Source organism: Callorhinus ursinus, unplaced genomic scaffold, assembly GCF_003265705.2.
Source record: "Callorhinus ursinus isolate GAN/ISIS: 27379988/994484 unplaced genomic scaffold, GSC_fseal_2.0 scaffold24, whole genome shotgun sequence".
In the NCBI taxonomy this organism is placed as follows: domain Eukaryota; kingdom Metazoa; phylum Chordata; class Mammalia; order Carnivora; family Otariidae; genus Callorhinus; species Callorhinus ursinus.
Genome location: NW_027397086.1, coordinates 3927986 through 3951125, shown reverse-complemented (window position 1 = coordinate 3951125; position 23140 = coordinate 3927986). Strand labels below are relative to the sequence as shown.

General features: G+C 56.9%; 2 protein-coding genes across 15 annotated transcripts; one reads left to right on the top strand and one right to left on the bottom strand.

Moving 5' to 3' along the window:
- Positions 1 to 663: 663 nt before the first annotated feature.
- Positions 664 to 4143, top strand: BBLN (bublin coiled coil protein). The gene is made up of 2 exons (XM_025888062.2): positions 664 to 942; positions 3665 to 4143. The coding sequence occupies exons 1-2, from the start codon at positions 864 to 866 to the stop codon at positions 3835 to 3837; spliced, it is 252 nt and encodes an 83-aa protein (XP_025743847.1). The 5' UTR covers positions 664 to 863; the 3' UTR covers positions 3838 to 4143.
- Positions 1703 to 20570, bottom strand: CIZ1 (CDKN1A interacting zinc finger protein 1). Of its 14 annotated transcripts, none has more exons than XM_073905684.1 (18): positions 20135 to 20365; positions 19225 to 19339; positions 18876 to 18991; positions 17217 to 17288; positions 15190 to 15419; positions 13946 to 14123; positions 13646 to 13754; positions 12543 to 13123; positions 12219 to 12337; positions 11418 to 11615; positions 10450 to 10574; positions 8462 to 8549; positions 8043 to 8156; positions 7697 to 7849; positions 6100 to 6169; positions 5814 to 5935; positions 5307 to 5462; positions 1703 to 2855 (listed from the first exon to the last, which is right to left on the bottom strand). In XM_073905684.1, the coding sequence occupies exons 1-18, from the start codon at positions 20286 to 20288 to the stop codon at positions 2742 to 2744; spliced, it is 2814 nt and encodes a 937-aa protein (XP_073761785.1). In that variant the 5' UTR covers positions 20289 to 20365; the 3' UTR covers positions 1703 to 2741. The 14 variants fall into 14 exon arrangements, with proteins under 14 accessions (XP_073761785.1, XP_073761789.1, XP_073761788.1 ...); XM_073905688.1 differs by having other exon boundaries at positions 13946 to 14024; positions 20135 to 20364; XM_073905687.1 differs by having other exon boundaries at positions 13946 to 14039; positions 20135 to 20363.
- Positions 20571 to 23140: the final 2570 nt, after the last annotated feature.

The following is a 23140-nucleotide window of genomic DNA, read 5'->3' as shown; positions in this document are numbered from 1 at the left end:
TCTGACCCCGATCCCAAGGATGTCCTGCCCACAGGACGCACCCGTGTGAGACCAGCACGGGGCTGCTGCAGCCATGGGGCTCCCTGGCAGCTACAGCTACGGGACTCCCAGGGAGTGAGCCTAACTCAGCCGGACTCCTGGCCAGGATGATACTTCCGGGTCCAGCTCAGGAGCGACAGTGTCTTGGCGGGTGACTTTGGGCAAGCCTCCCTTTCTCAGCTGGTAAAGGGGGTGGGGGATGATGGCAGCTGGGCCAACCTAATCCTGAAGCCACACGCAGCACTGTGCCACACAGACCGTGACTCTCACTGAGGCTGTGAACCTAAATCTTCCGAAGCCATAGGGAGCCTTAGAGAAAACGCGTTTCAGATTTCGCCCACGCGGAGGCGCCGGCTCGCCGACCCGCAGGTCCCCGGCGGCAGGACGGGCGGAGTGGAGGCGCCAGGCAGCCCCCGTCCCTCTGCGGGGCTCGCGAGTCCCGGCTGAGGGCCCAGGCCTCCACCACCTGGGCTTCTGGACTGCCAGCCGCGGATGACCCCGCCCAGCGGCCGAGAGGGGGCGGGGCTAGGGGCGGGGCGCGACTGTGAGGCGGGGAGTGGGCGGGACTCGGGCCGTGGGGGCGGAGTCTGACGGCGGGCGGGGACGGAGCCCTGGCGGTGGGGCGGGGAGGGGGCGGAGCTCGCGCCGCGAGGTTCCGGCCTTGGGGGCGAGGCCCCGGCCGCCCTGCCGCGTTCTGCCGCGGCGTCCCACTCTTCCGGCTTCGAGTTCCATCCGGCGTCTCCACCTTCCGCCCAGCGCAGGCTGTGGGCGGGAGGGTAGCTGGGTTCTACCGTCGCGCGGCCCTTGCGGCGCCCGAGCCCGCAATGTCGGGCCCCAACGGGGACCTGGGCGTGCCGGTGGAGACGGGCGCGGAAGGCGAGGACGACGGCTTCGCGGAAGCAGGTGACCCAGAGGGGCTGCTGAAGCGCCCTTTGCTTTCTTAGGGCTGCCCTCCTGGGAAGGGGAAGCGGGGCCGGGCTGGGGGCTTGGAAGGGACCGCAGAGCCCTCCCACCCCTCGCCTCTGGGTGCGTTGCGGCTGCGGGCGCCGGCCGGGGTTTCAGGGCGAGCACCTGCGAGTGGGTCCCCTGGAAACCGCAGCATCCGAGGGCTGCGGGCAACCGGCCCCGTTTTACAGATGGGGAAACTGAGGCCGCTTCGAGATCACTCGCCCTTTTGGCATTTGCTGCAGCCACTTCCTGCAGCCCCTGTGGAGACGGGGGCTCCTGAGGGGGTGGGGCGGGTGGGTCGTCTCGGCTTAGCAGGAGGGGCTGTCTGGGTGGGCGAACCCGCCCTGCTGAGTCAGCATCTCCTGCCACCTTTGCTGGTGTGACCCGGAGCCTCGGCGAATGTGACCTCCTTACAGAGCAGCCTGTTGCCTGCACAACACTGCGGGGAGTTGGGGGTGGAGAGAGAACCGTCAGCTCCCCTCACCTTGGGGAGCCTTAGTTTCCGTATCTAAAATAAGAATAATGATTAGTGTCTCCTGCATTGAGATGTGTCAGGGTTAAATGAAGAAAAAACAAATGGAAAATATTTAATAGGTTCAAAGCATGCAGGTGTTCGGTGAGTGGTTATTTTTCCCTTTAGTGTAATAAAGATTGATTTCTCAAGTTGGAGGGCAGGACTTAGTAAATGTGAGGTAAGTATGGAGTCTGCTTTTTGTTTTGTTTGGGTAACAGCTTTATTGAGCTATAATTCACATACCATACAATGTATCCATTTAAATTGTACATGTCAGTGGGTTTTAGGATATTCAGAGTTGTGCATCCCTCACAGTAGTTTCAGAACACTTCGATCACCCCGGGTCTGCATTTAATAAAGAGGTAGAGGACCTCCCACAGGGTGGTAAGTGGTAGGCTGGCCAGTTTGCCCTGGGCACTGCAAGTGAACAGTAGCCAGATGTGTATAAGGAAGCCTGCAGTAGCAGGGAGAGCAATCAGGAAAAGCCACTCAGGTGTCACACTGAGTGGATGTTGGCAGATTCACAGGACTTAGTGCAGTGGGGAGGTGGCTGTCCCAGGCAGAAGGCAGAGGCTTAGCACTGGGAAGTGCCCTTGACACAGATCAAGCCTGGCCCCCAGTGGTGTGGAGATACCACCTGCCTCCCCCATCCTGCTTCGGGCCTGTGTCTTGTGACACAGAATGTGCAGTGTTGATAATAATGACCGTCTACTAAGTACTTGCTGTGGCCAGACCCTGTCTGAGTTTTTAATATATTGGAATCCTCACAACAACCCGGTCCTTATTCCCTTACCAAAAGACGCAGTCACGTGCTGGGGTGGAGCGGAGCTGGGACTGACACCCAAGTGCCCCTGCTCCCTCTGAATCTTGGCTGTGCCACCAACCAGCTGGAGGATCCTGGGTAGGTCCCTTCCTTCTTGGGCTTGTTTTCCCATCGGTACCACAAGGGGGTTGGACTCTAAGATCCAGCAGGGACTTTCCAGGACTCTGTCCTCTGTGAGCTGTGCCAGCTCTGGCCGATGGTGCTCTTCCCCCAGAATGCAGACACACTTGCACCCAGATCCCAGACACACTCCTCCAGCCCTGGCCTTTTCCAAACACTGTCAGCCACTTCCCCTTTTGTCCCAGGCTGGCAGCTGAGTGAGATTATCTGAGTCATGGGCTGGCTCAGAACTGGGTCCGCAGTGGGCACAGGCCCAGACCTTGGATCCTAAGGGATACTGTGCTGCTGAGAGGCAGGTCAGGAGTGGCCATGGAGGAGGGAGTGATGGTTTCTGGTGGAGACCAGGGAAGGCTTCTTAGAAGAGGAGGCGTTTTGAGCTGGTCCTTGAATAACTCTTGTGGTTGAGGCATTCTGAGTGGCAGAGACAAGTGAGTAAAGGCAGAAAGGCCAGAAAGTCAGACGCTTCATTCAGTCATCCATCCATCCATCCATTCATTCAGCTAGTGCTTACTGTGTGACAATGAGGGCACCAGGGAGACAGCAGTGAACACAAGAACATTCCCTGTCTCATGAGCTCTATAGTCTGGTGTGGTAAGGACCGTGGAGGTGTGTGGAAGGCAAGGATCGGGAAAGCTCCCTGTAGCAACATCCATGCTGAGCCTTGAAGGATGACAGGGATTCATCCAGGAGAGGAGGAGGGAAGACAGAGGAGGACGCATTGCAGGCAAAGGCAGCAGCGTGTTCAGGGGGCCCGAGGTGGGTAGAGGCGGGTGAGGCGGGGCTAGAGAGGGGGCAGGGCCTTGGGAGTCTGGGCTGTGCTTTTCCCTTCCGGCAGGGGGAGCCTCAGAAGGGCTGGAGAGTAGGGCCTGCCTGGGGACAGAGGCCTTGATTGCCTGACTCAGGAAGGGGGGCTCTGGCCTCCGGGCAGCTGATAAAGGAAGTGGAAAGGAGCCTTGGCACTGGGCAGGACACGGTCTGGCTGACCTCCCCCTGACGACCTTAACCCTAGAAAAAAGGATGGTGCACTACTAAGGTATTATTTCTCCAAAGCCTTTCACTTTTGGTATCCACCCATTTTCCAGATGGTGACACAAAGGGTCAGCAAGGAGTAGGGACTTGCCCAAAGCCCTTTTGTCCTGCAGGCTGGGGGGCTGTGTGGGGGAAGGTGTCCGAACCCTGAGGAGACCTGGAACCTTGGCTCTCTTTTCCCTTCCTCCCAGAATATGCTGCCATCAACTCCATGTTGGACCAGATCAACTCCTGTCTAGACCACCTAGAGGAGAAGAACGACTACCTCCATGCCCGCCTCCAGGAGCTGCTTGAGTCCAACCGGCAGACACGCCTTGAGTTCCAGCAGCAGCTTGGGGAGGCCCCTAGTGATGCCAGTCCCTAGGTTCTGGGAGCCCCCAACCAGCCCAAACCCTGCCTCCCTGGGCTAGGCTCTGGCCTGGGCACTCACCACCTGGCTTAGATACCTTCTCAAGGGCTGGCCTACAGGTCCCCTGGTGAGTCGGCCTGCCTCAGTCACCCTTCCGGTACTCCCCTTGGCATGCCTGGGCCAGCCCCCACCACCCAACATCCCCTCCTGGGGTCAGGTGTGGGCCCACGACCCACCCACTTAGCCTGCTTGCCCAGTTCCGGGGCACTCCCCACTCTGCCCAGGCCTTGAGCGTCCATATTAAACGGGTCTCCAACAGCACTGTGCCTCTCCTCTGTACCCTGGGTGAGGACTCCACTGGCCCTCACAGGTAAACAGGGCAGTGGAGGCATTCCAGGCACTGATCGTGCGCTGGTGACTCACAGGCCTGCTGGTAGGGCAGGGGTTCTTGGCCTTGTATTTCTGGATACACAGGGAGCCGGTGGGGCAGGGCTTCCTCCCTACCTGGTGCCCTCCTGGACAGCAGCAGATTCCCCAGCCCAGCTGAGAGCATGGGACGTGCTGGGTGACCCTGTGGATTCACTCAGCTTCTCTGGGTCCTAGGGTCTTTCTCTACGACAGCCAACTCCTGTTCAGGCTGTATAACCTCGCTCCAGGCCTCAGTCTTCCCAGCTAGCCAGTCACAGGGTTGGTCTCCCTCTAAGGGTTTTTTCAAATGAGGAAATAGCAGAACTAAAGAACCAACTCCTCCTGGGCCCCATTCGCTGATGATTCATCTTAGGGTCACCTGACAAGAAGGGTGGGCCCCTGCTATTGAACCACAAACTCAGAACCAGAGGACAGGGAGGTCCCCTATGCCTACACTTCAGTTTCCAGAGTCCAGCTGGAGAGAGGCCAGCACAGGGGTCCAGAGCCCAGGCCTGAGGCAAATCCTGGCCACTCATCAGATGCATGACCTCTAGCAAGTCACTTGAGGCCCTTGCTAGGCCTCAGTTTCTTCACCTACAATTTGGGGACCACAATAAGACCTGCCCCCTAGGGTCCCTGTGAGGATTAAATGAGATCTGAGTTGAAGGTGAAGGTGCTTTCCTAGCCCTGATAACCCCATTAAAGAGGGAAACAGGCTGTGAGGGATAAAATGCCTTGTGACCCCAGAGGCCCTGCTTAGGGAGCCTGCCTGTGGCCTTCTGGCTCCAGCCACCACACCATGCCTAAAGAGGGTGGGTGTTGGCTGATAGCAGGCTGGGGTATCCCCTTCCCCTATCCACCCAGACAGAAGGGCTGGTGGGCACTGTACGGCCAAACTACCTTCTTTTATTAGATTTTCAGTAAAAACACCAACCATGTCAGAATTTCCACACAAGACTTCTAAAACGCATAGCAGACTGAGACCCAGACGGGGTGGGCCTGAGGCGCTCCCTCTATCAGGTTTTGAGGCGGGTTGAGCGCCGTGGTAGTGGGGGTGGAGGGGGTTGGGCTGTCACCTTGCTGGGGGTTTTAGCTGTGTCCTGGGTGCTGGGCTGGGTGGGTGTGCGGCCGCCAGAAGTGAACAGAGCAGTCAAGGCGTTCCGGGCATTGATTGCACACCGGCGGCTCACGGGCCTGCTGGTAGGGCTGGGGTTCTTGGCCTTCTTGTATTTCTAGACACAGAAGGTACAGGTAAGGCAGGGCCTCCTGCCCACCTCATATGCTCCCTCCCAGCAGCTGCCTCCGCAGCCTGGCTGAGACTGCATCGGACATGCTGTGACTGTGTGTGTGTGTGTGTGTGTGTGTGTGTGTGTGACCCTGTATGATGCACTCAGCCTCCCCAGGCCAGAGCTCTGGAGCTAACAGCCCTGGCCCTCAGCTCCCCCCAGAACAATAGCACAAAAAGCTGGGCCCCACCCCTGCTCAGGTTCCCTCCGTGGGCTGAGGCCAAACACAGGAGGAAGGTGGCTGCTGGCCATGCCCGGCAGCTAGGGTGGGCGGGTGGAGCAGCAGGCCCAGCTCACCTGCAGGTTCTCGAAGTGGGCCAAGGACTTGCAGTGGGACAGCTGTGCCCCCGAGTTGCTGTGGTAGAACTTGTGGCAGATGCGGCAAATGTAGCCCATTACGGGCACCAGGAAGTCCACACCTGTGGGGCGGCAGCGTCTATGCACTTATCCCCCATGCCGACCCGGTGGCCCTCCCTCTCTAGGAGCCCATTTGCTTGCCCACCCTCCAGGTGAGAGGAGAGAAGAGGACAAGGGGAGAGGCTGCCTGGCCTCTCCTGCAGGGGGGTCAGGGCTAGGGTCTTACCGTATGCGGTATTGGGGCTATAGGTCTCCGAGCCTTTCCACTCCTCTATGGATATATCTCTGGACCTCACCTAGAAATATGCAAGTGTGGGCCTTGGTTCAAGCTTCCCCTGAGCTCCTCCCAAACGCTGGTGGGGCCTGGTTTCCACCCACATTCTTCAACACCGCCCCCTTGATTCCCAGGAGGAATATATCCGGGAGGTTGTGGGTGGCATTTTCTGAGCCTTTGCACAAGCTGATCCTGCCAGATTGTCCTTCCCAATCTATACTTTTTGAGTTCAGCTCAATCAGTCCCCTCCTCCAGGAAGCCCTCCTGCTTCCACAGTGACCATAATCCGTGCCACGTGTGCGCAACACATCACGAGTGTCCTCTCTCAATCCCGTAACAACCTTCCTAGGTTCACCCATCTTACATAAGAGGAAACTGAGGTCCACGCACATTAACTCACTTGCCCAGGGTTTATAGAGGAGCAGAGTAGTTAACCCTGGTGAGCCCTAACCCTGGTTACACTCTTAACCACGAGCCCCCCGTGCCAGCTCCCTGAATTCTTGATATTGCAGTGACCTCAGTCCCAGGGGAGCTGGGTTTCAGGTGATCAAGGACTCCTCGTCTCACTGGCTGGATGCGAGCCCCTTCCAGACGAGGCCATCCAACTCCAGCCACGGCAGCCCCACCACACTTAGCAGTGCCCTCCTCACTTACCAGGCAAATGTGCCTTCCAAGGGCGACAACCACTCCCCTTTGCCACCCTGGGCTTTGGCCCACCCTCACAGCCTGAGCTGGGACCGTTACTTCTAAGCAGAAGAACTGGGGCTCCGAGAAGCCGAGGGGCTTGCCTGAGGTCAGGCCAGTGCCGATTGCATGTAACGAAGTGGCCTCACCCCAAACCTGCTTAGGGCTGAGGATCGCCCTTGCACCCCTCCATCCACAGCCCCTCCATGTGCCCCTCAGGCTACCCCTCACTACTCTGGACTGGCAACGGGCAAGCTCTGGGCGGGCAGGGGCCGTGCCCTCCACATATCCCCACGGCCAGCACCAGGGCCTGGCTCAGAGCAGCTGCTTTTCATTTCTTAACACGAAGAGAACCCAAGTTCCTCCAGCTCCTCCAGCTCCTCGCTCGTGGGAGGGAGCTGGGGCGTTTGGAGCACGGGCTCTGGAGCCTCGCTTCCTGGCGTCCAAGTTGGTGAGATTCAGCCAGGAAAGCGGTGGGTACATGCCTGGCATATAATAAATGCTCAGAAAGTGCTGACGGCTACTATCGTCATCAACCTCATCTCATGCTGACAGAATTCTGTGTACCCCGCATAGTTCTCTCCATGCCCTTATTGGCCTAAGACACCCTTTCCCTCCCTAAACACAAGTCAAGATTTCAGCCAGGCTTCGAGGTCCTGCAGCTGGCCACCCTGCCGTCCTCATGATGTGTATTTACACCGAATCACAGGGAATATAGTCCTGTTCACACTAAATCATGGCAGGCCTTACTGCCTACAAATGTCAGCACAGCGGCCCCTGGCCCCTGGGAGGCGGGGTGAGGTCCCGCCTGGGCTGGGAGTCCAGCCTCCAGCCTGCCCCCCACGCCCCCTCCGCCCCTAAGCACCTGCTTGCAGAATTCCTCCTCCACCTCGATCTCTTCTTCTTCATCTTCCTCTTCCTCCTCCTCCTCCTCATCACCCTCAAAGCAGCCCACAGCGTCCACTGTGATGAAGTGGTCCTCATCTTGACCGGCTAGCTCCTTCTCGAGCAACTTCAGCTGCCCAGGGGAATGGGCCAGGGCTCAGGTCAGCTCTGGGCACACGAGGTGCCACCCCACCCCCACCCCCGAGAGTCCCAATCCCTCCAGACCTGCCGAGTTTAGGCCGGGATAAACCTCAGCCCACTGTGTGGTCTCGGCCAAGGCTCTGTGCCTCTCTGGGCCCATGTCCTCCGAGGGAGCTGGGGGTTACCTCCTTGGCTTTGTCCTTGTGCCCCTGGGACTTCACGTGCTCCACAAACTTGCGGGGCGTCTTGAAATAGCGGTTGCAAACAGTGCAGAAAGGTCGCAGGGATTGCTTGGCGATCTGACGAAAGGAGGGCAGGCCAAGCGGGTGGCGGGCGGTGTCCCCAGGGGCAGCCAGGCTGTGCCCAGTAACACCTCCTCTCCCACTTGCAGGCCTCCACATCTGTCATCAGCTGGTTGTGCTCCACCCCTTTCCCAGAACATGGGCACACACAGCCCCTCCCTGCGTCGTGGGCTTCGAGACGGGATGGCAGGTGGCAACGGAGGACAGACACAGGGCAGGGGGAGAGAGAAGAGCTGCCAGGAGGACCCCCACAAGCCCCATAGCAGGGAGACAGCACGTGTGGGCGCCTTTGCAGCTCATACCTTGTGGTCCTGCGTCCTGCGGTGTTGGATCAGGTCACCCATGTAGTAGACCTGGCAGGTGTTACACCAGCGCCTCGGCGGGGGCTCTCTGAATGGTGACAATTAGAACAAGGAGTGTGACACTGCTCTCGTTGGAAAGACAGCCACTCTCCCAAGACGCCCCATAAATGTAATGCAACTCCAACACGATGTGTTTTTAGAAACTTAACAACAGTTCTGAGATGCATCTGGAAAAATACTTAGACAAGAATAATAACCAAGGAAGCTTGGTGGGGGGTGGGGAGATTTAGAAGCATCTGGGATCCCAGGAGGCCAGCAGGGCAGTGACACACCTGAGCATATCTGGCCCCGAAAACTCTTTATCCTTCAGTTTAGATGCCCTGTAGTTCCTGGAGCTGTTCTTGCCCCGCCCCCTACTCCTGGACCTGCCCCCTACCCGTAAGCCAGACTCGCCCCTGGCACCCCAAAGGGCCATCGCCACAGCATTTTCTACAACGGACAGGGAGGACCTGATCCCTTCTGTGCCCCTGCTGAACTGTGGTGAGCTCTGGGAGGCCAGGACTCCCAGAGTCCCAGGACCAGGCACGGGATCGGCCCCTAGTTTCTGACTGCGTTGGATGAAGGAAGGACGGGCAGCCTATCGGAAGGACTGCCATGACCTGTGTGGCCTCAGGGGCCCTGGTGAGGCTTCAAGGGAAGACAGTTCAGTGAATCTCCTGCACCTAAAGCCTGCTCGTAGGACGGGCTAAACCTTTCTAGTTTTCTTGTGTCCACAAGATAGGTTTTTATATAACCAAGCTCATTCTGCAAATGCAGATGTGAACCGTGTTCTAACCCGACGCTGCATCATACCTGTGTCCACGGTCTCAGGAACTCCCTGGTATTGTCCTTTATGAGCTATTCCACCAAGTGGATGAGCCTGAGCTAACTCATCCCACAGGAGTGGAGATTTTCAACAGTTTCCAATTAAACTTTTTCACCATGACAGTCCTCTGCAAGGAACATCTTTGGGTGTCACCTTTCCTCTGTATTTATGATTACTTCACCTAAGTATAATCCCTGGGTCCTCGAGCAGGGGAGGTTTAAGGCTCGAGAACATGCTACATGACCACGTCAGGAAGTTCTTCTCAAAGTGAGAACCACCTAACAGAGGCGCCGCTGCCTCTGGAGAGAGCACTCCGTCACTCAGGGCATGCAAGCAGCAAGCTCCAAGCTGTGACCCTCTGTGAGCGCTCCTGGCAGAGTCCCCAACCACTGGGCGTGTGATGGGGTTGGATTCGGGCTCCCTAGGCTTCTTTCATTTTGATTCTGAACTAGCTGCTAACATTCTGAAATTGGGAGATTTCCCATACAAAGCTGGGTTTCTCGATGCTCCAGAACAATCAGGAGACCTGGAGCGGAGGAGCAGCTGTCCTGTGAGACAGAGCCCAGGTCCCCCAGCCTGGCCCGAGGCAGTGCTGACCTGCTTCTCTCCTCCCTGTAGGCCTCTGTGACTGCCCACAGGATGGTGAAAGGTCTTCCAGCGTCCACCAGGCCTCCTCAGCCCAAGAGCTAGTCCTGGACTCCAGGAGGGCTCACATTTTGGATCAATGACGCGCCCATGACAATGAAAGGGGGACAGGCAGGGTAGCTGTAACTTCAAGCCACAAGATGACTGATCCCCGGGTGGGGTCAGCACATATGCCAGGGAAGCAGGCGTCTGTGCCACTACCCGCTTCCTTCCCATGTGGGAAGTGCCTGGATGGCACCTTAAGAGACTATCTAGTTCATGAACTCTTGCACTGCACCCTTGACCAGGCCATCTCACAGATGAGGAAAACTGAGGCCCACAGGTCCACAGTTAACAGTGTGACGAGGCCTCCGGCGGCGACCAATATGTAACCCAAAGGCAGACCTTGCAGGTGGTGGACTCAGGGCCCCTCTCGGCCTTGCCTGGCCTGCAAGACCGTCTACCCCCCAGCACGGAGCCTCCGAGACCCCCCACTCACTCGTCCTCTCTCTCTAGCACGTCCCGGGGCACGGGCAGCAGGGACAGGAGGCAGGCCTGGCTCATGTGCTGGATCTCCCCGAGCCGCTGCTGGTGCTGGGCCCCTGACATGTGGTTCTGGAACTCCTGCAGTGGGATGAAGAGTGAGCCCTGGAGCGACGAGCGAGGGTGGGGCCCGGGCAGGCAGCCTGTGGCCTCAACTTCATGGCCACTGTGTCGCCGCCGCCGAGGCCATCTGTCTCACAACAGCCCTGTGGGGGCCAGAGGAGGATGGCGACCTGAGGCCCCGAGTGAGCACACAGCAGCCAGAGCTCCTGCTGTTTCTCCTGGACACCGTGTGAGCCCCTCGGAGACAAGGAGCAGTCCGACTGACCTCCAGACCCCACTGCTCTGCTCAGAATGACACAGGCTACAACAGCAAATGGTCATAACAATACGAGCAGAATGCTCTTGTTAAGGCACCACGCTCGCTCTGGGCTGGGCCGGGGGTTCGTGATTTCAATGTCAAGTCACTGAATCCTCGGAGCCTCCCAGCAAGGTGGGTTCTTGTTTTTTTGTTTTTTTGAAGATTTTATTTGAGAGAGAGAGAATGAGAGAGAGAGAGCATGAGAGGGAAGAGGGTCAGAGGGAGAAGCAGACTCCCCGCTGAGCAGGGAGCCCGATGCGGGACTCGATCCCGGGACTCCAGGATCACGACCTGAGCCGAAGGCAGTCACTTAACCAACTGAGCCACCCAGGCGCCCAGCAAGGTGTGTTCTAAATGCTTCTTCATCTGAAGCACGAGCAAACAGAGGCATAAGGAGGGGAGTTCGCCTTCTGACGTCTATGCAGCTAGGCAGGGCTGATTCAGACCTGGCCTGCTGCACTCGCAGATACTAACTTCTTGGCTGGTCAGGAAATGTTTCCAGAGCAGATGCACAGCTGCATCTGCTCTGCCCAGCGGAACCCCCCGTCCCCGGCCCACAGTACCTGCTGGCTGCTACAGTTGGCCTTACAAAGGTAGCAGAAGAACTGGAGGGTCTGCTTAGAGGGTGTGCTGGCGGCGGCCAGGGCGGCAGACGCAGAGTCGCCAGCGCGGGGCATGGGGGTGACGGGGACGGTGCTGAAGGCCCGGCTGTCACTGCTCTGCAGGATGGTGACCTTCAGGGAGCCCCCGGCACCCCACACCTGCACCGGGAGCAGGGGCAGAGCTACCACCCGCGGGGCACCTGTGGTGGGCCTGCCCCTGGGCCAAACGCCCGTGAGTGGCATCTCCCCGGACCCTCCTGACAGCCCCCTTCACAGATGGGGAAACGGAGGTGCTGAGCTGGTAGGTGACTGCCCAGGCTCACAGAGCTGGGGCGGACGACAGCCGGGACTCAAACCTAAGCCCACCCAACTGTGAAGTCCACCCCGCCCCACCCTCCTGTGAGAGATGGAGAAACGGAGGCACAAAGAGCGGTTTTGGCCGCAGTCCCCCGATGAGGCGGAGCAGGAACCTGAACCGCATGCAGAGGCTTTCGCTCTGTGCTCTCCCCGCTAGAGCAAAGTTCCCCCTGTGAGGGGACCAAGGGCTCTAGTTTGGGGATGGGCAGGCTGGAAGGGACTTGTCGCCAAAAGTACCTCCAGTTCTTCAGAGCAAAGGCATGTGAAACAGTCAAGCCCAGTCTGCTCCGCCCACAGGCCAGGGGTGGTGGGGAAACGTGAGGGGCCCGGAGGAGTCGGGGCGCGAAGGCCCTCCCGCCGCTGGGCCCGCGGTACCCGAGCAGCCCCAGTAGCACGTTGACCTACCCCTAGCATCTCTCTTGCTCGTTTTTCACATTCTCCCACATCCAGGCCACTGGTCAAGTCCTCCTGGCTCTCCACGCTGACCTGGGCGCCACCTGGCTCTGGAGAGGCCTCCTCCAGGCCTGAAACAATAGATGGGTCCATCTCCTACCGGGCCCCAAGGAACCTAGGCCTGACAGCCCCTTCTCTATCCACAGCCAGGACCCTGAAGCCTCTGGTGGGGACAACCCCGAGCCCTGGTCAGGACCACATGGCGCCAGGGGAGGAGCCAAGGGCCGGGGCAGAGCTGTCCCATCATGGAGCAACTGGGAACCAGTGCTCACTTACCGGCTCCACTATCTCCCTTATCAGGCGGCGTCTCGAGCACCACGCAATGATCCGGAACCGACGCTGGCTCTAGGGCCGGCACCGACACCCGTGGCGGGGGCTGAGGCTGTGCCTCAGTCTGGTCAGGCGGCTGGCCTGGCGACGGCCCTGGAGGTTGTCTCGGGGGCTGCTCCGGGGGCTGGGCCTGAGGACACGTCTGCGTCTGTGCCTGCTTCTGCGGCTGTGGCGGCCGCGGGGGCTGCGGACGTGCCTTCGGCTGCACCTGTCTCTGCAGCTCCGCCTCCTTCCGCAGCGGCTGCGGCCCCACGTGGTCCGGGGAGGTCTGTGTCTGCGCCTGCTTCTGCAGCCTGCGCTGCACCGGGGCGTCCGCGGGGGGCGTCAGTGGCTGCGCCTGCGCCTGCGCCTGCACCGGGGCCTGGATCTGCAGAACCCGGGGCTGCAACGGTGGCAGCACTCGGGCTTCCGGCGGCTCAGGCAGCAGCTCGGGTGTCTGTGTCTGCTTCGGGGCCGTGGTGCGGGCCCGAGGCTGGACCTTTGCCTGCAGCTGCCCGGGGGGCCCCCTCTCTGTGGGCAACTCTGAGCTAGGGAGGATCAAGAGATAGCTTCCTGTGTCTCCCAGTTGACCCCAGGGGCTCCTCAAAAAGATCAAGATCCACGTTCAGTCCTAGTTCTAGCACGTACAAGCTGGGCATTCGCGGAAGGGCCTGCCGCTCTGCGGGCCCCAGCCGCGCCTAAATAAATTGGGAGGATCACTGAGGCCCACCTCCCATAATCTGCTAATATGTATCCAAGGCCCTGTAAAGCCGCCCACCCTCTGCCCACTCTGAGGTCCCAGATGCACATGTTCACCTCTCCAACCTGGCCACCCAGGCTGCCTCTGGGTGGCTCAGTCCCAGGGAAGACACTGGAGACTCTCTAACTGGGCGCCCTCCCAAGTAAGATGCAGATTTGGGTTTGACCTTCCTGCAAGCCAGACGCCAAGGCCCTTTCCTTCTTCCAGCTCCCTGAAGGGTCCTGACCCCCCCACCTACACCCACCCCCAGCCTTCGCAAGAATGAGGGTACAGGGCCCCTGGGCCCCAGCGGGTTTTCAGCATCCGTTACCTCTTTGACCTCTTAGCTGGCGGCTGAGATGCCTCACAAGACTCAGGCAAAGGGGCTAGAGTGCGTTTCTCCTTAGTGATGTCATCCGGGCAGGGTGGGGAATCTTGGTCTGGAACAGAGGACAGATGAGTGACTGCCAAGCCGATGCCGTATAGAGCACAAGCTAGCTCCGAGAGACAGGGTCTGGGCTCCCCCTGCACCAAGAGCCCTGCCCCCCAGGTCTGCCTCCATCCCTGACCCTGCACCCACCTGCCCCAACCCATGGCCCCTTCCAAAGGGCCAGCAGCCTCCCTCTCTTACCTTCTGGTGTGTTTGTTCGGGACTCGACAGCTTCCTCAGACCCCTCTGGGGGGTCTGACTTGTCTTCCACAGGTATCGTCTGAGAAGAAGAATCCTGCTTCCTTTCAGAAACTGGTTCTGACATCTGCCGCCCACCCAGGTAAGTACACCCTGGCCCAAGAGCAGCTGTGACAGGCCCCTAGGGGATGAAGGCGCCCAGGGATCCGGGGACCTCTGGTGAGGCCTGGCCCAGAGCTTCCCACAGATGATCCTAAGCACCCCAGGAATCGTGTCTAGGAGGGTCCATCTAGCTGCCTGGCTGTTAACCCAGATTTGGGGGATACAGAGGGGCCCTCCTGACTCCCCAAGCACCTTCTCCACGAAGCAGCCAGCAGGATCCTTCTAAAATGCAAACCTGACCATGTCTTTTGCCTCTTTCAGTCAGAAATCCTGCTGTATTCCCCTGACTCTAGAGCACTCCTTCCTTACCCAAGCCCAAAACCACCACCCCATCTGACCTCTGCCCCCATGCCATCTCCAGCCAGCTTCCCCCCTCCCCCTCTCTATGCCCACACTGGCCTTCTCTCTGGTTCCCCAAAGTCCTCGGCCTTGTCCTGCCCCAGGCCTTCACCCAGAGCCTCACAGGCACTTCTTCCAGGAAGCCCTCCTGACCCCAGAGTAGACCCTTAATATGGGTTCCCAGAGGAGCCTGGGCTTCCTTTCTGTGGCATTTTCCAGTCTTAATTAATTGGTGGGAACATTATCTGCATGAATGTCTCACTACTGCTACCACCCTCCTCCCCAGCCTAAGACCTCCAGGAGGGTCAGGCAGATGTACCATCTGCACCACAGAGGCCCCTACAAGACTCACAGATGTTTGCTAAATAAATGCACGGCTCCAGCTGGTCCTGGGCATTCCAGTTAGCCCCAAGAGCCTGCCTGCAGGACACCTCAAACTACGACAGTGCTCGGTGTCATCTGTATCTCCGTGTGTTTGCAAAGAGAAACATTCGGTCAGTAAGATTACTGGTAGCGTTGGGATGTGGAAAAAGTTGCATCGGACGTTCGTGAATATCTGAAATTTGGGAAACCCTAGACAAGGCCCACTTACCCCCCTCTTTCTACAGATGGGGAAACTGAGGACAAAAAGGGACGTGACCTGCCCGAAGGCCCGGCGTGAGCCACGTGGGTGGAGCTGGGCTGATAGCCAGGTATGACCTTCCGACTCCCCTCCCCCCCCACGGCCCCCCCTAGCCACCACTCACCTTGCGCTGGGGGGGGGTGGAGGAGGGGGTGCGGGCCTGTTTCTGCGGAGTCCGCCCTGAAAGGTTGATCTGGGAGGGGTTCATGGGGACCCCGACAGGAGGGGGACCCAGCAAGGACTGCCGAGTGGCCTGGGGGAAGAACTGCTGTAGATTTGGGGTGGCCAGCTGGGGGGGTGTGAGGCTGGGGGCCGTCAGGTTCGGGGCTGCCAGGTTGTAGCCACGGAGGTTCCCTGCGGGCAGGAAGAAGGGAGAAGAGAGGTTACAATGTGGTTGGATGGTAGAGGCCAGAGTCAGGCGTTCAGCCCCCCAGAGCATCACGGAAACAACACGGATGACTTTGACAGGGAAGCTTCCCACACAGCAGCCAGAGGAGAGAGATGAGAGCCAAAGGCCCACTCCCACCTTGGGCATTGGTAGTGAGGGGGCTTTAGGGCTGGTTTTCTGCTGAGGAGGAGAGGGACACCCTGATCAGCAGCTTGTGCAACCCCACTCACCCTCTGGCACGCTTTGGGGCACACCTTAAGGTGTGTGAAAGACCCAGCACAGTACCCATAGGAAGAGCCAGCAAGTTGACTGACTGGTCCCTGGAATATTAAGACACTGCCCTGGGGCGCCTGGGTGGCTCAGATGGTTAAGCGTCTGCCTTTGGCTCAGGTCATAATCCCAGGGTCCTGGGATCGAGCCCCACATCGGGCTCCTGGCTCAGCGAGGAACCTGCTTCTCCCTCTCCCTCTGCCTCTCTCCCTGCTCATGCTCTCCCTCTCTCTCTCTCTCTCTGTATCTGTGTCTCAGATGAATAAATAAAATCTTAAAAAAAAAAAAAAAAAAGACACTGCTCTATCCCCCCAACCCCATCAAAGGTCTACTGGGAACCAGGCAGTTGCTAAGCACTTTGCGTGCACGGCCTCCGTCACTCGGCTCAGCCACCATCAGGGTAGGTACTGTGATCTCTACCAATGGCAAAATAGACACAAAGTGGAGGTGTAGCTTGCCCAGGGTCTCTGCTTATTCTGCCTTCACTCCTCTCCACCTGCCTAAATCCTTCCATAGCTCCCTGCTGCTTGGAAAGGAGCTCATTCCTCACCTTGCGGGGGTCCGGCCCTGCCCTCCTCCCAGACCTCCTTTCTTGCCATTCTCCCCACACATGCCCCCACTATACTCCAGCCATGCTTCTGTGCATCCCTCAACAAGCCTGGTTTCTTCCCGCCTCTGGGCCTTTGCAGATGCTGTTCCTTCTGCCTGGGCTATTCTGCCCCCACTACTTCCTGGTCATCCTTCAGATCTCCCTTTAGGTGTTTATCTTCTGAGAGTTCTTCTCAGAACCACTCTGTGTCCCCAGAGGCACTAGCTTCCCTGTTCTAGGACCAACTACACAATTTCCTGTCTGCTTCCCACTGCCCACAACCCAACCACCCTGGGAACTCCTATAAGGGCAGGTGCCTCATCTAACTCAGAGGCCTAGTGCTCAGGAAGTGTTTGAACCATAAGAGACAATCCAAATCCTTGCTCCAAAACTGGGACGGGAACCATAGGGATTGAGGACATGGGTCAAATGTGTTCTCATATCTAGTTCAAGCCCTATAGCCCAAGCTCTGCGACCCTGAGCAAATCAATTCCCCCTTCTTAGCCCCAGTTCCCTCATCTGTACAATGGGATAATTATAGCACTTGACTCACTGTTTTATGAGGATATACAAGTGTGCCTGGGATCCAGTAAGTGTTCAATTAACATTAACTTAAAACAAAACAAATACATGTACACATATGTGCAGAGAGAATGCCAACCGGCTATTAAAAATAGTAAGATCAAGAGATCTCAAAGCTCTAAAAGAAAAATGGACAAAGGACATGGACAAGTCACAAAAAGAAATATGAATGTTTAACAGACAAATAAAAAACGTTCGACTGAACTAGCACTCCAATAAATGTAAACTAAAACATTAATGATGTAGCTTTTTGCCAACCAAGTTAGTAAATCATGTGTATATACATATATATATATATATATATATAAAAAGCATATAATACCCAGTGTTGCCGTGGGCATGGTGAGACCGGTACTGTCATACGTGGCTGGTGGCATTGCAAACTGGTCCAGTCCTTTGGGAAAGCAAGTTGGCAATACTTATCAAGAGCCATAAAACATCCATCCCCCGACGCAGCTTTTCTACTTTTCGGAATATGTTCTAAGAAAATCGTCTCAAACATGATATTCATGCCCATGTTATTTAAAACAGAGAAAAAAGAAAAAAGAAAAAACAAAGCGGAGTGGGGAGAAAAAGGAAGCAGCTGAGTTTAGGTACATGAGGGCTTGCCCTCCAGTGGAATACAAACAGCTGTTAAAAAAAAAATCTTCACAGACACTGTCAAATCATCTGGTAAATGATCATGCTATTCTATTCCGTGAAAAAGAAGTAAAAGACAGCCTTTCAGTTCCATGTCAATAACCAACCACAATCATATACAAATTCCCAAGTTTGGGCCTAGGAAAAAATAGGAGGAAATACACCAAAACCGTGACAGGTGTTTTTTGCTTTTGTTTTTGTTTTCCTTCAGAAGGTGAGTGACTCTATGACAACTTGGGTTTCCTTATCCTCTAAAAATAATTTTTTTCACTTTTCTTTGATGAGTGTGATCTTTAAAATAGGAAAGAAAAAGGGGGAAATACATATGTATACATCGTGTGTGCTTTTCTCTCTCCACCTGCCATCGATCGACTGCCCTCGATCATTTGTAAATCAACTCCAGGACCTTCCATGCGTATGTGGCAGGGCTGAGAGTGACAGCCATCACATCTTCTGACCTGGCAGCATAACCAGCTGGATGGCAGGACAGCCTAGTATCTAAGAACAGAGTTGTGTAGCAAGACCTGGGCTCTAACTCTCCCTCTAATCCACACCTACTCCCTGTGTGACCCTGTAGGCACATGATTCTTCTCTAGGCCTGTTTTTTCATTCGTAAAATGGGAGCACGAGTGTATCTCACCCCGCACCCCCAGAGTTGTCAGCAGAGTCGAGGAACTGTGTTTGTAAAGGTCTCAGCACAGTGCACCGCCCAGAAGGACCACACAGCAAGCCACAGCTACCATGCAGGAGGGGCTGGGTCTGAACATGAGCTGGCCCTAGGTCACTGGGCTCCTAAATTAATACCGAAAGGGCTTGATATCCCAGAGCTGCGTCTCAGGAGGAAGAGCTGAGAGACTGCTCTCCACATGAGGACACTGAGACAAGGACACAGGCTTACTACATACGGCTAGACGCACCCAGAGAAGGCACCACAGGGGTCAGAAGGCTCAGGCTTCATCTAGCTGCATGACCCAGGGCAAATGACTTCCCCGAGCTCTGGACCTCAGCTTCCTCATCTGTCAAATGGGATGTGGAAGAGAGTGATCCAAAGAGATCTTTTCCTCCATCATTTCATCTAATCTGAACGGGAGTGAGCTGTGCTGAGTACTGCCCACAGAGCCAGCACCATGGCCAAGGGCACACCTCTGCGATCAGACAGAGCTGCGTCCAGCTGAGCAACTTTGGGACTTCCACCTCCTGGAGCCCCCGAGTCCGCATCTGCAAACTAGGGCGCCGAGAGTAGCTCCCTCTCAGAGTTAGCGTGTGGATTTGGTGAGATTGAGTGCAAATGGGGATGCCAGGGCACCACCCCTGAGTTGCAGTGAGAAGGGGCCAGTCCTACCTTGCAACTGCTGCAAAAGCAAAGCTCTCTGTAGCACAGAGCCGTTGAGGAGGGAGGCGGAGTTGGCACCTTGGAGATTCAGAAGCTGCTGCTGTGGCTGCTGCTGGGGAAGCCCCCTGTGTGTTGGGAGGGGGTGTCAGAGGACTTTGGGAGAGTCAGAGCCTCCCTCTTCCCTCACCTCCACTCTCTGCCCCTCTCTACCGCAGACAGAAGAACCTCGTAAGGTGGGAACTAATGGCTTCCAGGACTGAAACAGGGATGTCCCTGGGAGAAAGGGCTGGGATGGGGTCTCCACGACGGGTCTGAGCGGCAGGGCTGAAGCCGCCCACCCCTCCAGAGGGGAACTCACCGGCTGACGGCCATGGGCAGTGGGGCTTGCGGCGGGGACTGCTGCAGCAGCTGCAGGAGTTGCTGCTGCTGGAGCTGCTGGAGCTGCTGCTGCTGCTGCTGGTTGAACATGGTGGCTGAAGGAAGGACACGGAGTAAGGCAGGACCCCTGAGTCCGCGCCTATCCACTCCTGCCCGTGGCCCTCAAACACCTGCCCGCTGAGCTTCACGGCCACACTGCAGTCCTGCCAAGAGCATGCCGCATTCGCACCCCCATGCTTTCAATAAACCCCCCCTCCCGCCACTTTCCCGCAAATCCTGCCAACAGTCCCTCCCTCAAACGCCCAACCCCGCCCGCCATCTCCCCCACTCCCATGGCTCGGTCCTTCCAGGGGCGTCCGACGCAAATGCAGCTTCCCCGCCCCCAGCCTTTCTCGCGTCGTCACGCCCCGATGCCAGCCCCTCTCCACACCCCCACCCCTCCCTCGTGCCCCTTTTGTCAATAACAGCACCCCCAACCTTTCGCTTTGGCCTCTGAACAAAGTGGGAGGAAGGCTTCCCTCCCCCACTCCGCTAAGCCCTTCCTCTGCAGATCCAGCCAGCATTACACATCAAATCCGGCCACCCCACCTGCCCGCGACGCCCGCAGCCTCCATCCAAGTGGCCCCTAAGCCTTGCGTGCGTCCACCAGGCGCTCTCGGCCCGCGCACTTCGCTTCCCCAAACCCCCGCCCAATCGCCCCGCCTCCACTGGCAGAGCCGACTGGGCCGCTGGAACTCGCGGCTCCGCCGGGGCCTGGCCGCTGGAAAGGCTGGTCTGCGGGCCTGGCCGCCGCAGCGCCCTCTGGAGGACCGGAGGACCCAGTGCCGCTAGCCGCGCCGCGAGGTCCTGTCCCGCGCTCAGGTCTCGCTGCGGGGACGGAGCCCGCTTACCCGGCGCCTCGGCCGCGGCCGGCGCGGCTGGGGGCTGCGAGGGGGCCCGAGGCGGCGCAGGCCTTCCGCCCCGCGTCCTCCTGCCCGGGAACTGGCGGCTCCGAGCCCGAGGTCTGTCTGTCTCCCGGAGGGGTCTGTCGTCTGGCGGGGACATCGCGGGCGATTTCGAGAAGGACCTTCCCCAACCGACCTCCCCGGGCCGCCACTGTCCCGCGATCCAGGGGCCCCGCGCGGGGCTGGGGTGGGAGGGGCCGTGCAGCCGGCCGCGGCACATTCGGGGACCGAGACCCGGCGAGAGGGTGACAGGCACAGCGAACAGAAGGTCCGTCTCAAGGTGTTTCTTCGATTTGACTCGGGACGGGGTGAGGAGGGCTGAGTTCAATTATGAAAAACGGCGCTCATCCTGAGCCTGAAATTGTCCTGCCCCGAGGACACTTTAATGACGACTCGGTCCCTCATCCCGGCGCCCCTCTCCTTGGTCCCCACATGGAGTCACTGAGCCAAACAACCCGTGGTCACTCAAATAGCGATCCCTTTTCCTTTTTCTGTTACCAAAATTGGTCCCTAAAGGTAACAACAACCCGGGGCAATCGGCTTCTTTTGCAAGAAGCGCCGATTGCGCGCGGGGCACGGCGCACGGTGGCGCTAGAGGCGTGCAGATTGGAGGCCGGCCCAGCGCGCACGGCCGCGGAGGCCCGAGGGAGTCAACCAATCCCTGCAGTCGTGTGACAAGCGCTGCCCTAAAGCTCTGGACCCGCTCCACTGCAGCCCCGGGCGGCCGCACCGGTGCCTAATTCCGCCTGGATTTAGAGGCGCGAAAGTGGCTCAGCGTGGCCACAGCACGAGGCAGGGGCCGGAGTCAGTAGGACGTCGCGCCCTTGGGTGGAAGGGCAGCCTGGACCGTGGGAGCTTTGAAGGCCTGGCCTTGGGCATAATTTATCCTGAAGGGCGGGGAGCGCTAAGGAAGGGTGTGACAGCATCACATGCGCCCGGATTAGAAAACTCACTTGGTGAGAACCAAGACGGAGCCAATGGGGAGGGAGAGAAGGGGCCGAGTCAAGATCGCTTAGGCTTCCTTCCAACCAGGTCCAAGCACGCTGACACCCTGGTCTGGGTGCCAGCAGAAGTTGGAGAAGTTGAATCCGGGCTCCACAACCTTCTGGCTAGGCGAGTCCAGCCCCCGGGAGAGTCCTCTCCGAGCAGGTTCTTCGTCTATAAAATGGGTGTTCCCTTCCAGGGTGTGTGTGAGGATAATATTACGTAATGCTTAGCGCTAGCCCTTGGCAGAGTGAGTTTAGCAAATTGCTAAAGTAAAAACAAACAAATAATAAAACTAAAAATAAGGCTCATGCTGGTGATTCTGTGTTGATTCATTTTTCTGAAAAGCAACCTGCAAATTCTCTTATCAAGATTGAGCGTGGGGGCGCCTGGGTGGCTCAGTTGGTTAAGCGACTGCCTTCGGCTCAGGTCATGATCCTGGAGTCCGAGGATCAAGTCCCGCATATCCCTGCTCCGCAGGGAGTCGGCTTCTCCCTCTGACCCTCCCCTATCTGGTGCTCTCTCTCTCTCAAATAAATAAAATCTTTTTTTTTAAGGTTTTTTCATTGGAGACGCAGAGAGAGAGAGAGAGAGAGAGAGAGAGAATATGAGCAGGGGGAGAAACAGAGGGAGGGGGAGAAGCAGGCTTCCCGCTGAGCAGGGAGCCCTATGCGGGGCTCCATCCCAGGACCCTGGGATCATGACCTGAGCCGAAGGCAGACGCTTAACCATCTGAGCCACCCAGGCACCCCTCAAATAAATAAAATCTTAAAAAAAAAAAAAAAGTTCTCGAACGTGTTCTGCCCTTTGACCTGGTAACCCCTCTTGTAGGAAACGTGCCCAAGAAAATAATCAGAAAGGAGAATTTTTAAAGCCAGCAGGTCATTCATGGAAACATTATTTATAATAGCTACCTGGAAAGTAATCAACCTTAGGAGAACAGCTAAGTAAATCATGGTGTCTGCCTCTTAAGGAATAGCACACAGCCCTCAGAAATTATGCTTTCAAAGGTTATGTAAACACCCACGATATGATGTGAAGTGAACTCAGCAGGCTACAAAATTGCACACACATTTATGATGCTGGTTTTGGAAAAAATAAATATATGTGTGTAGTGGACTCGTGGGGGGTTTTCACTTTCCTTTTTTCTAATTTGCTGTAATTGGTTTGGATGACTTTACCATGGGGAGGGAATGGAACATTTTTTAGAATGTATATAACTTTGTGCTGACTCCTTGAAGACCAGACAAGATAATGGCTGGTAACTCTCTGGGGACACTGTTCAGGGCAAGACGCATGTTAATTGCTTTTAACCAATCCCTTGCTGGCAAAGCCCCCCAATGGACTATGCTCAGAGGGAGAAGGGAGGCCCTGTCTCTTTGCATCTGAAATGAAGTCTGAGGCTGTAGCATCACCTGGAGGTCTCTTACTTGCCTCTAATTTGAGCTGCACCGTTATCACCCAATAAACTCTTATGCTCATACAGATCCAGTTCCAGACCTATTCTGCTCCAGGAATCTACCCATCTCTTCTCCTGATGCTACCACAAAACATGATTATTACAGTTTGGGAATATATTTTAATGCCTGATAGCACAAGCCCCCAACATTATCATGCTTTACAAAAAAAATTTCTTGCCAATTCCCGATTGTGTAAAAAAATTTTTTCTAAGTAAATTGTGGAATGATGTTGTTAAACCACTCCCCCCACGACCCCCTGCCAAATCTCAAGTTGCATATAATAATATATATCAGAGCTTCTTCCACGCTGATGTGCATAGGAATCTCCTGGAGCTCTGTGGTTTTTGTTAAACGGAGGTTGTGATCCAGCAGGCCATGAGCAGAGCCTGAGATTCTGCATTTCCTTCCTTCCTTCCTTCCTTCCTTCCTTCCTTCCTTCCTTCCTTCCTTTCTTTCTTTCTTTCTTTCTTTCTTTCTTTCTTTCTTTCTTTCTTTCTTTCTTCTTTCT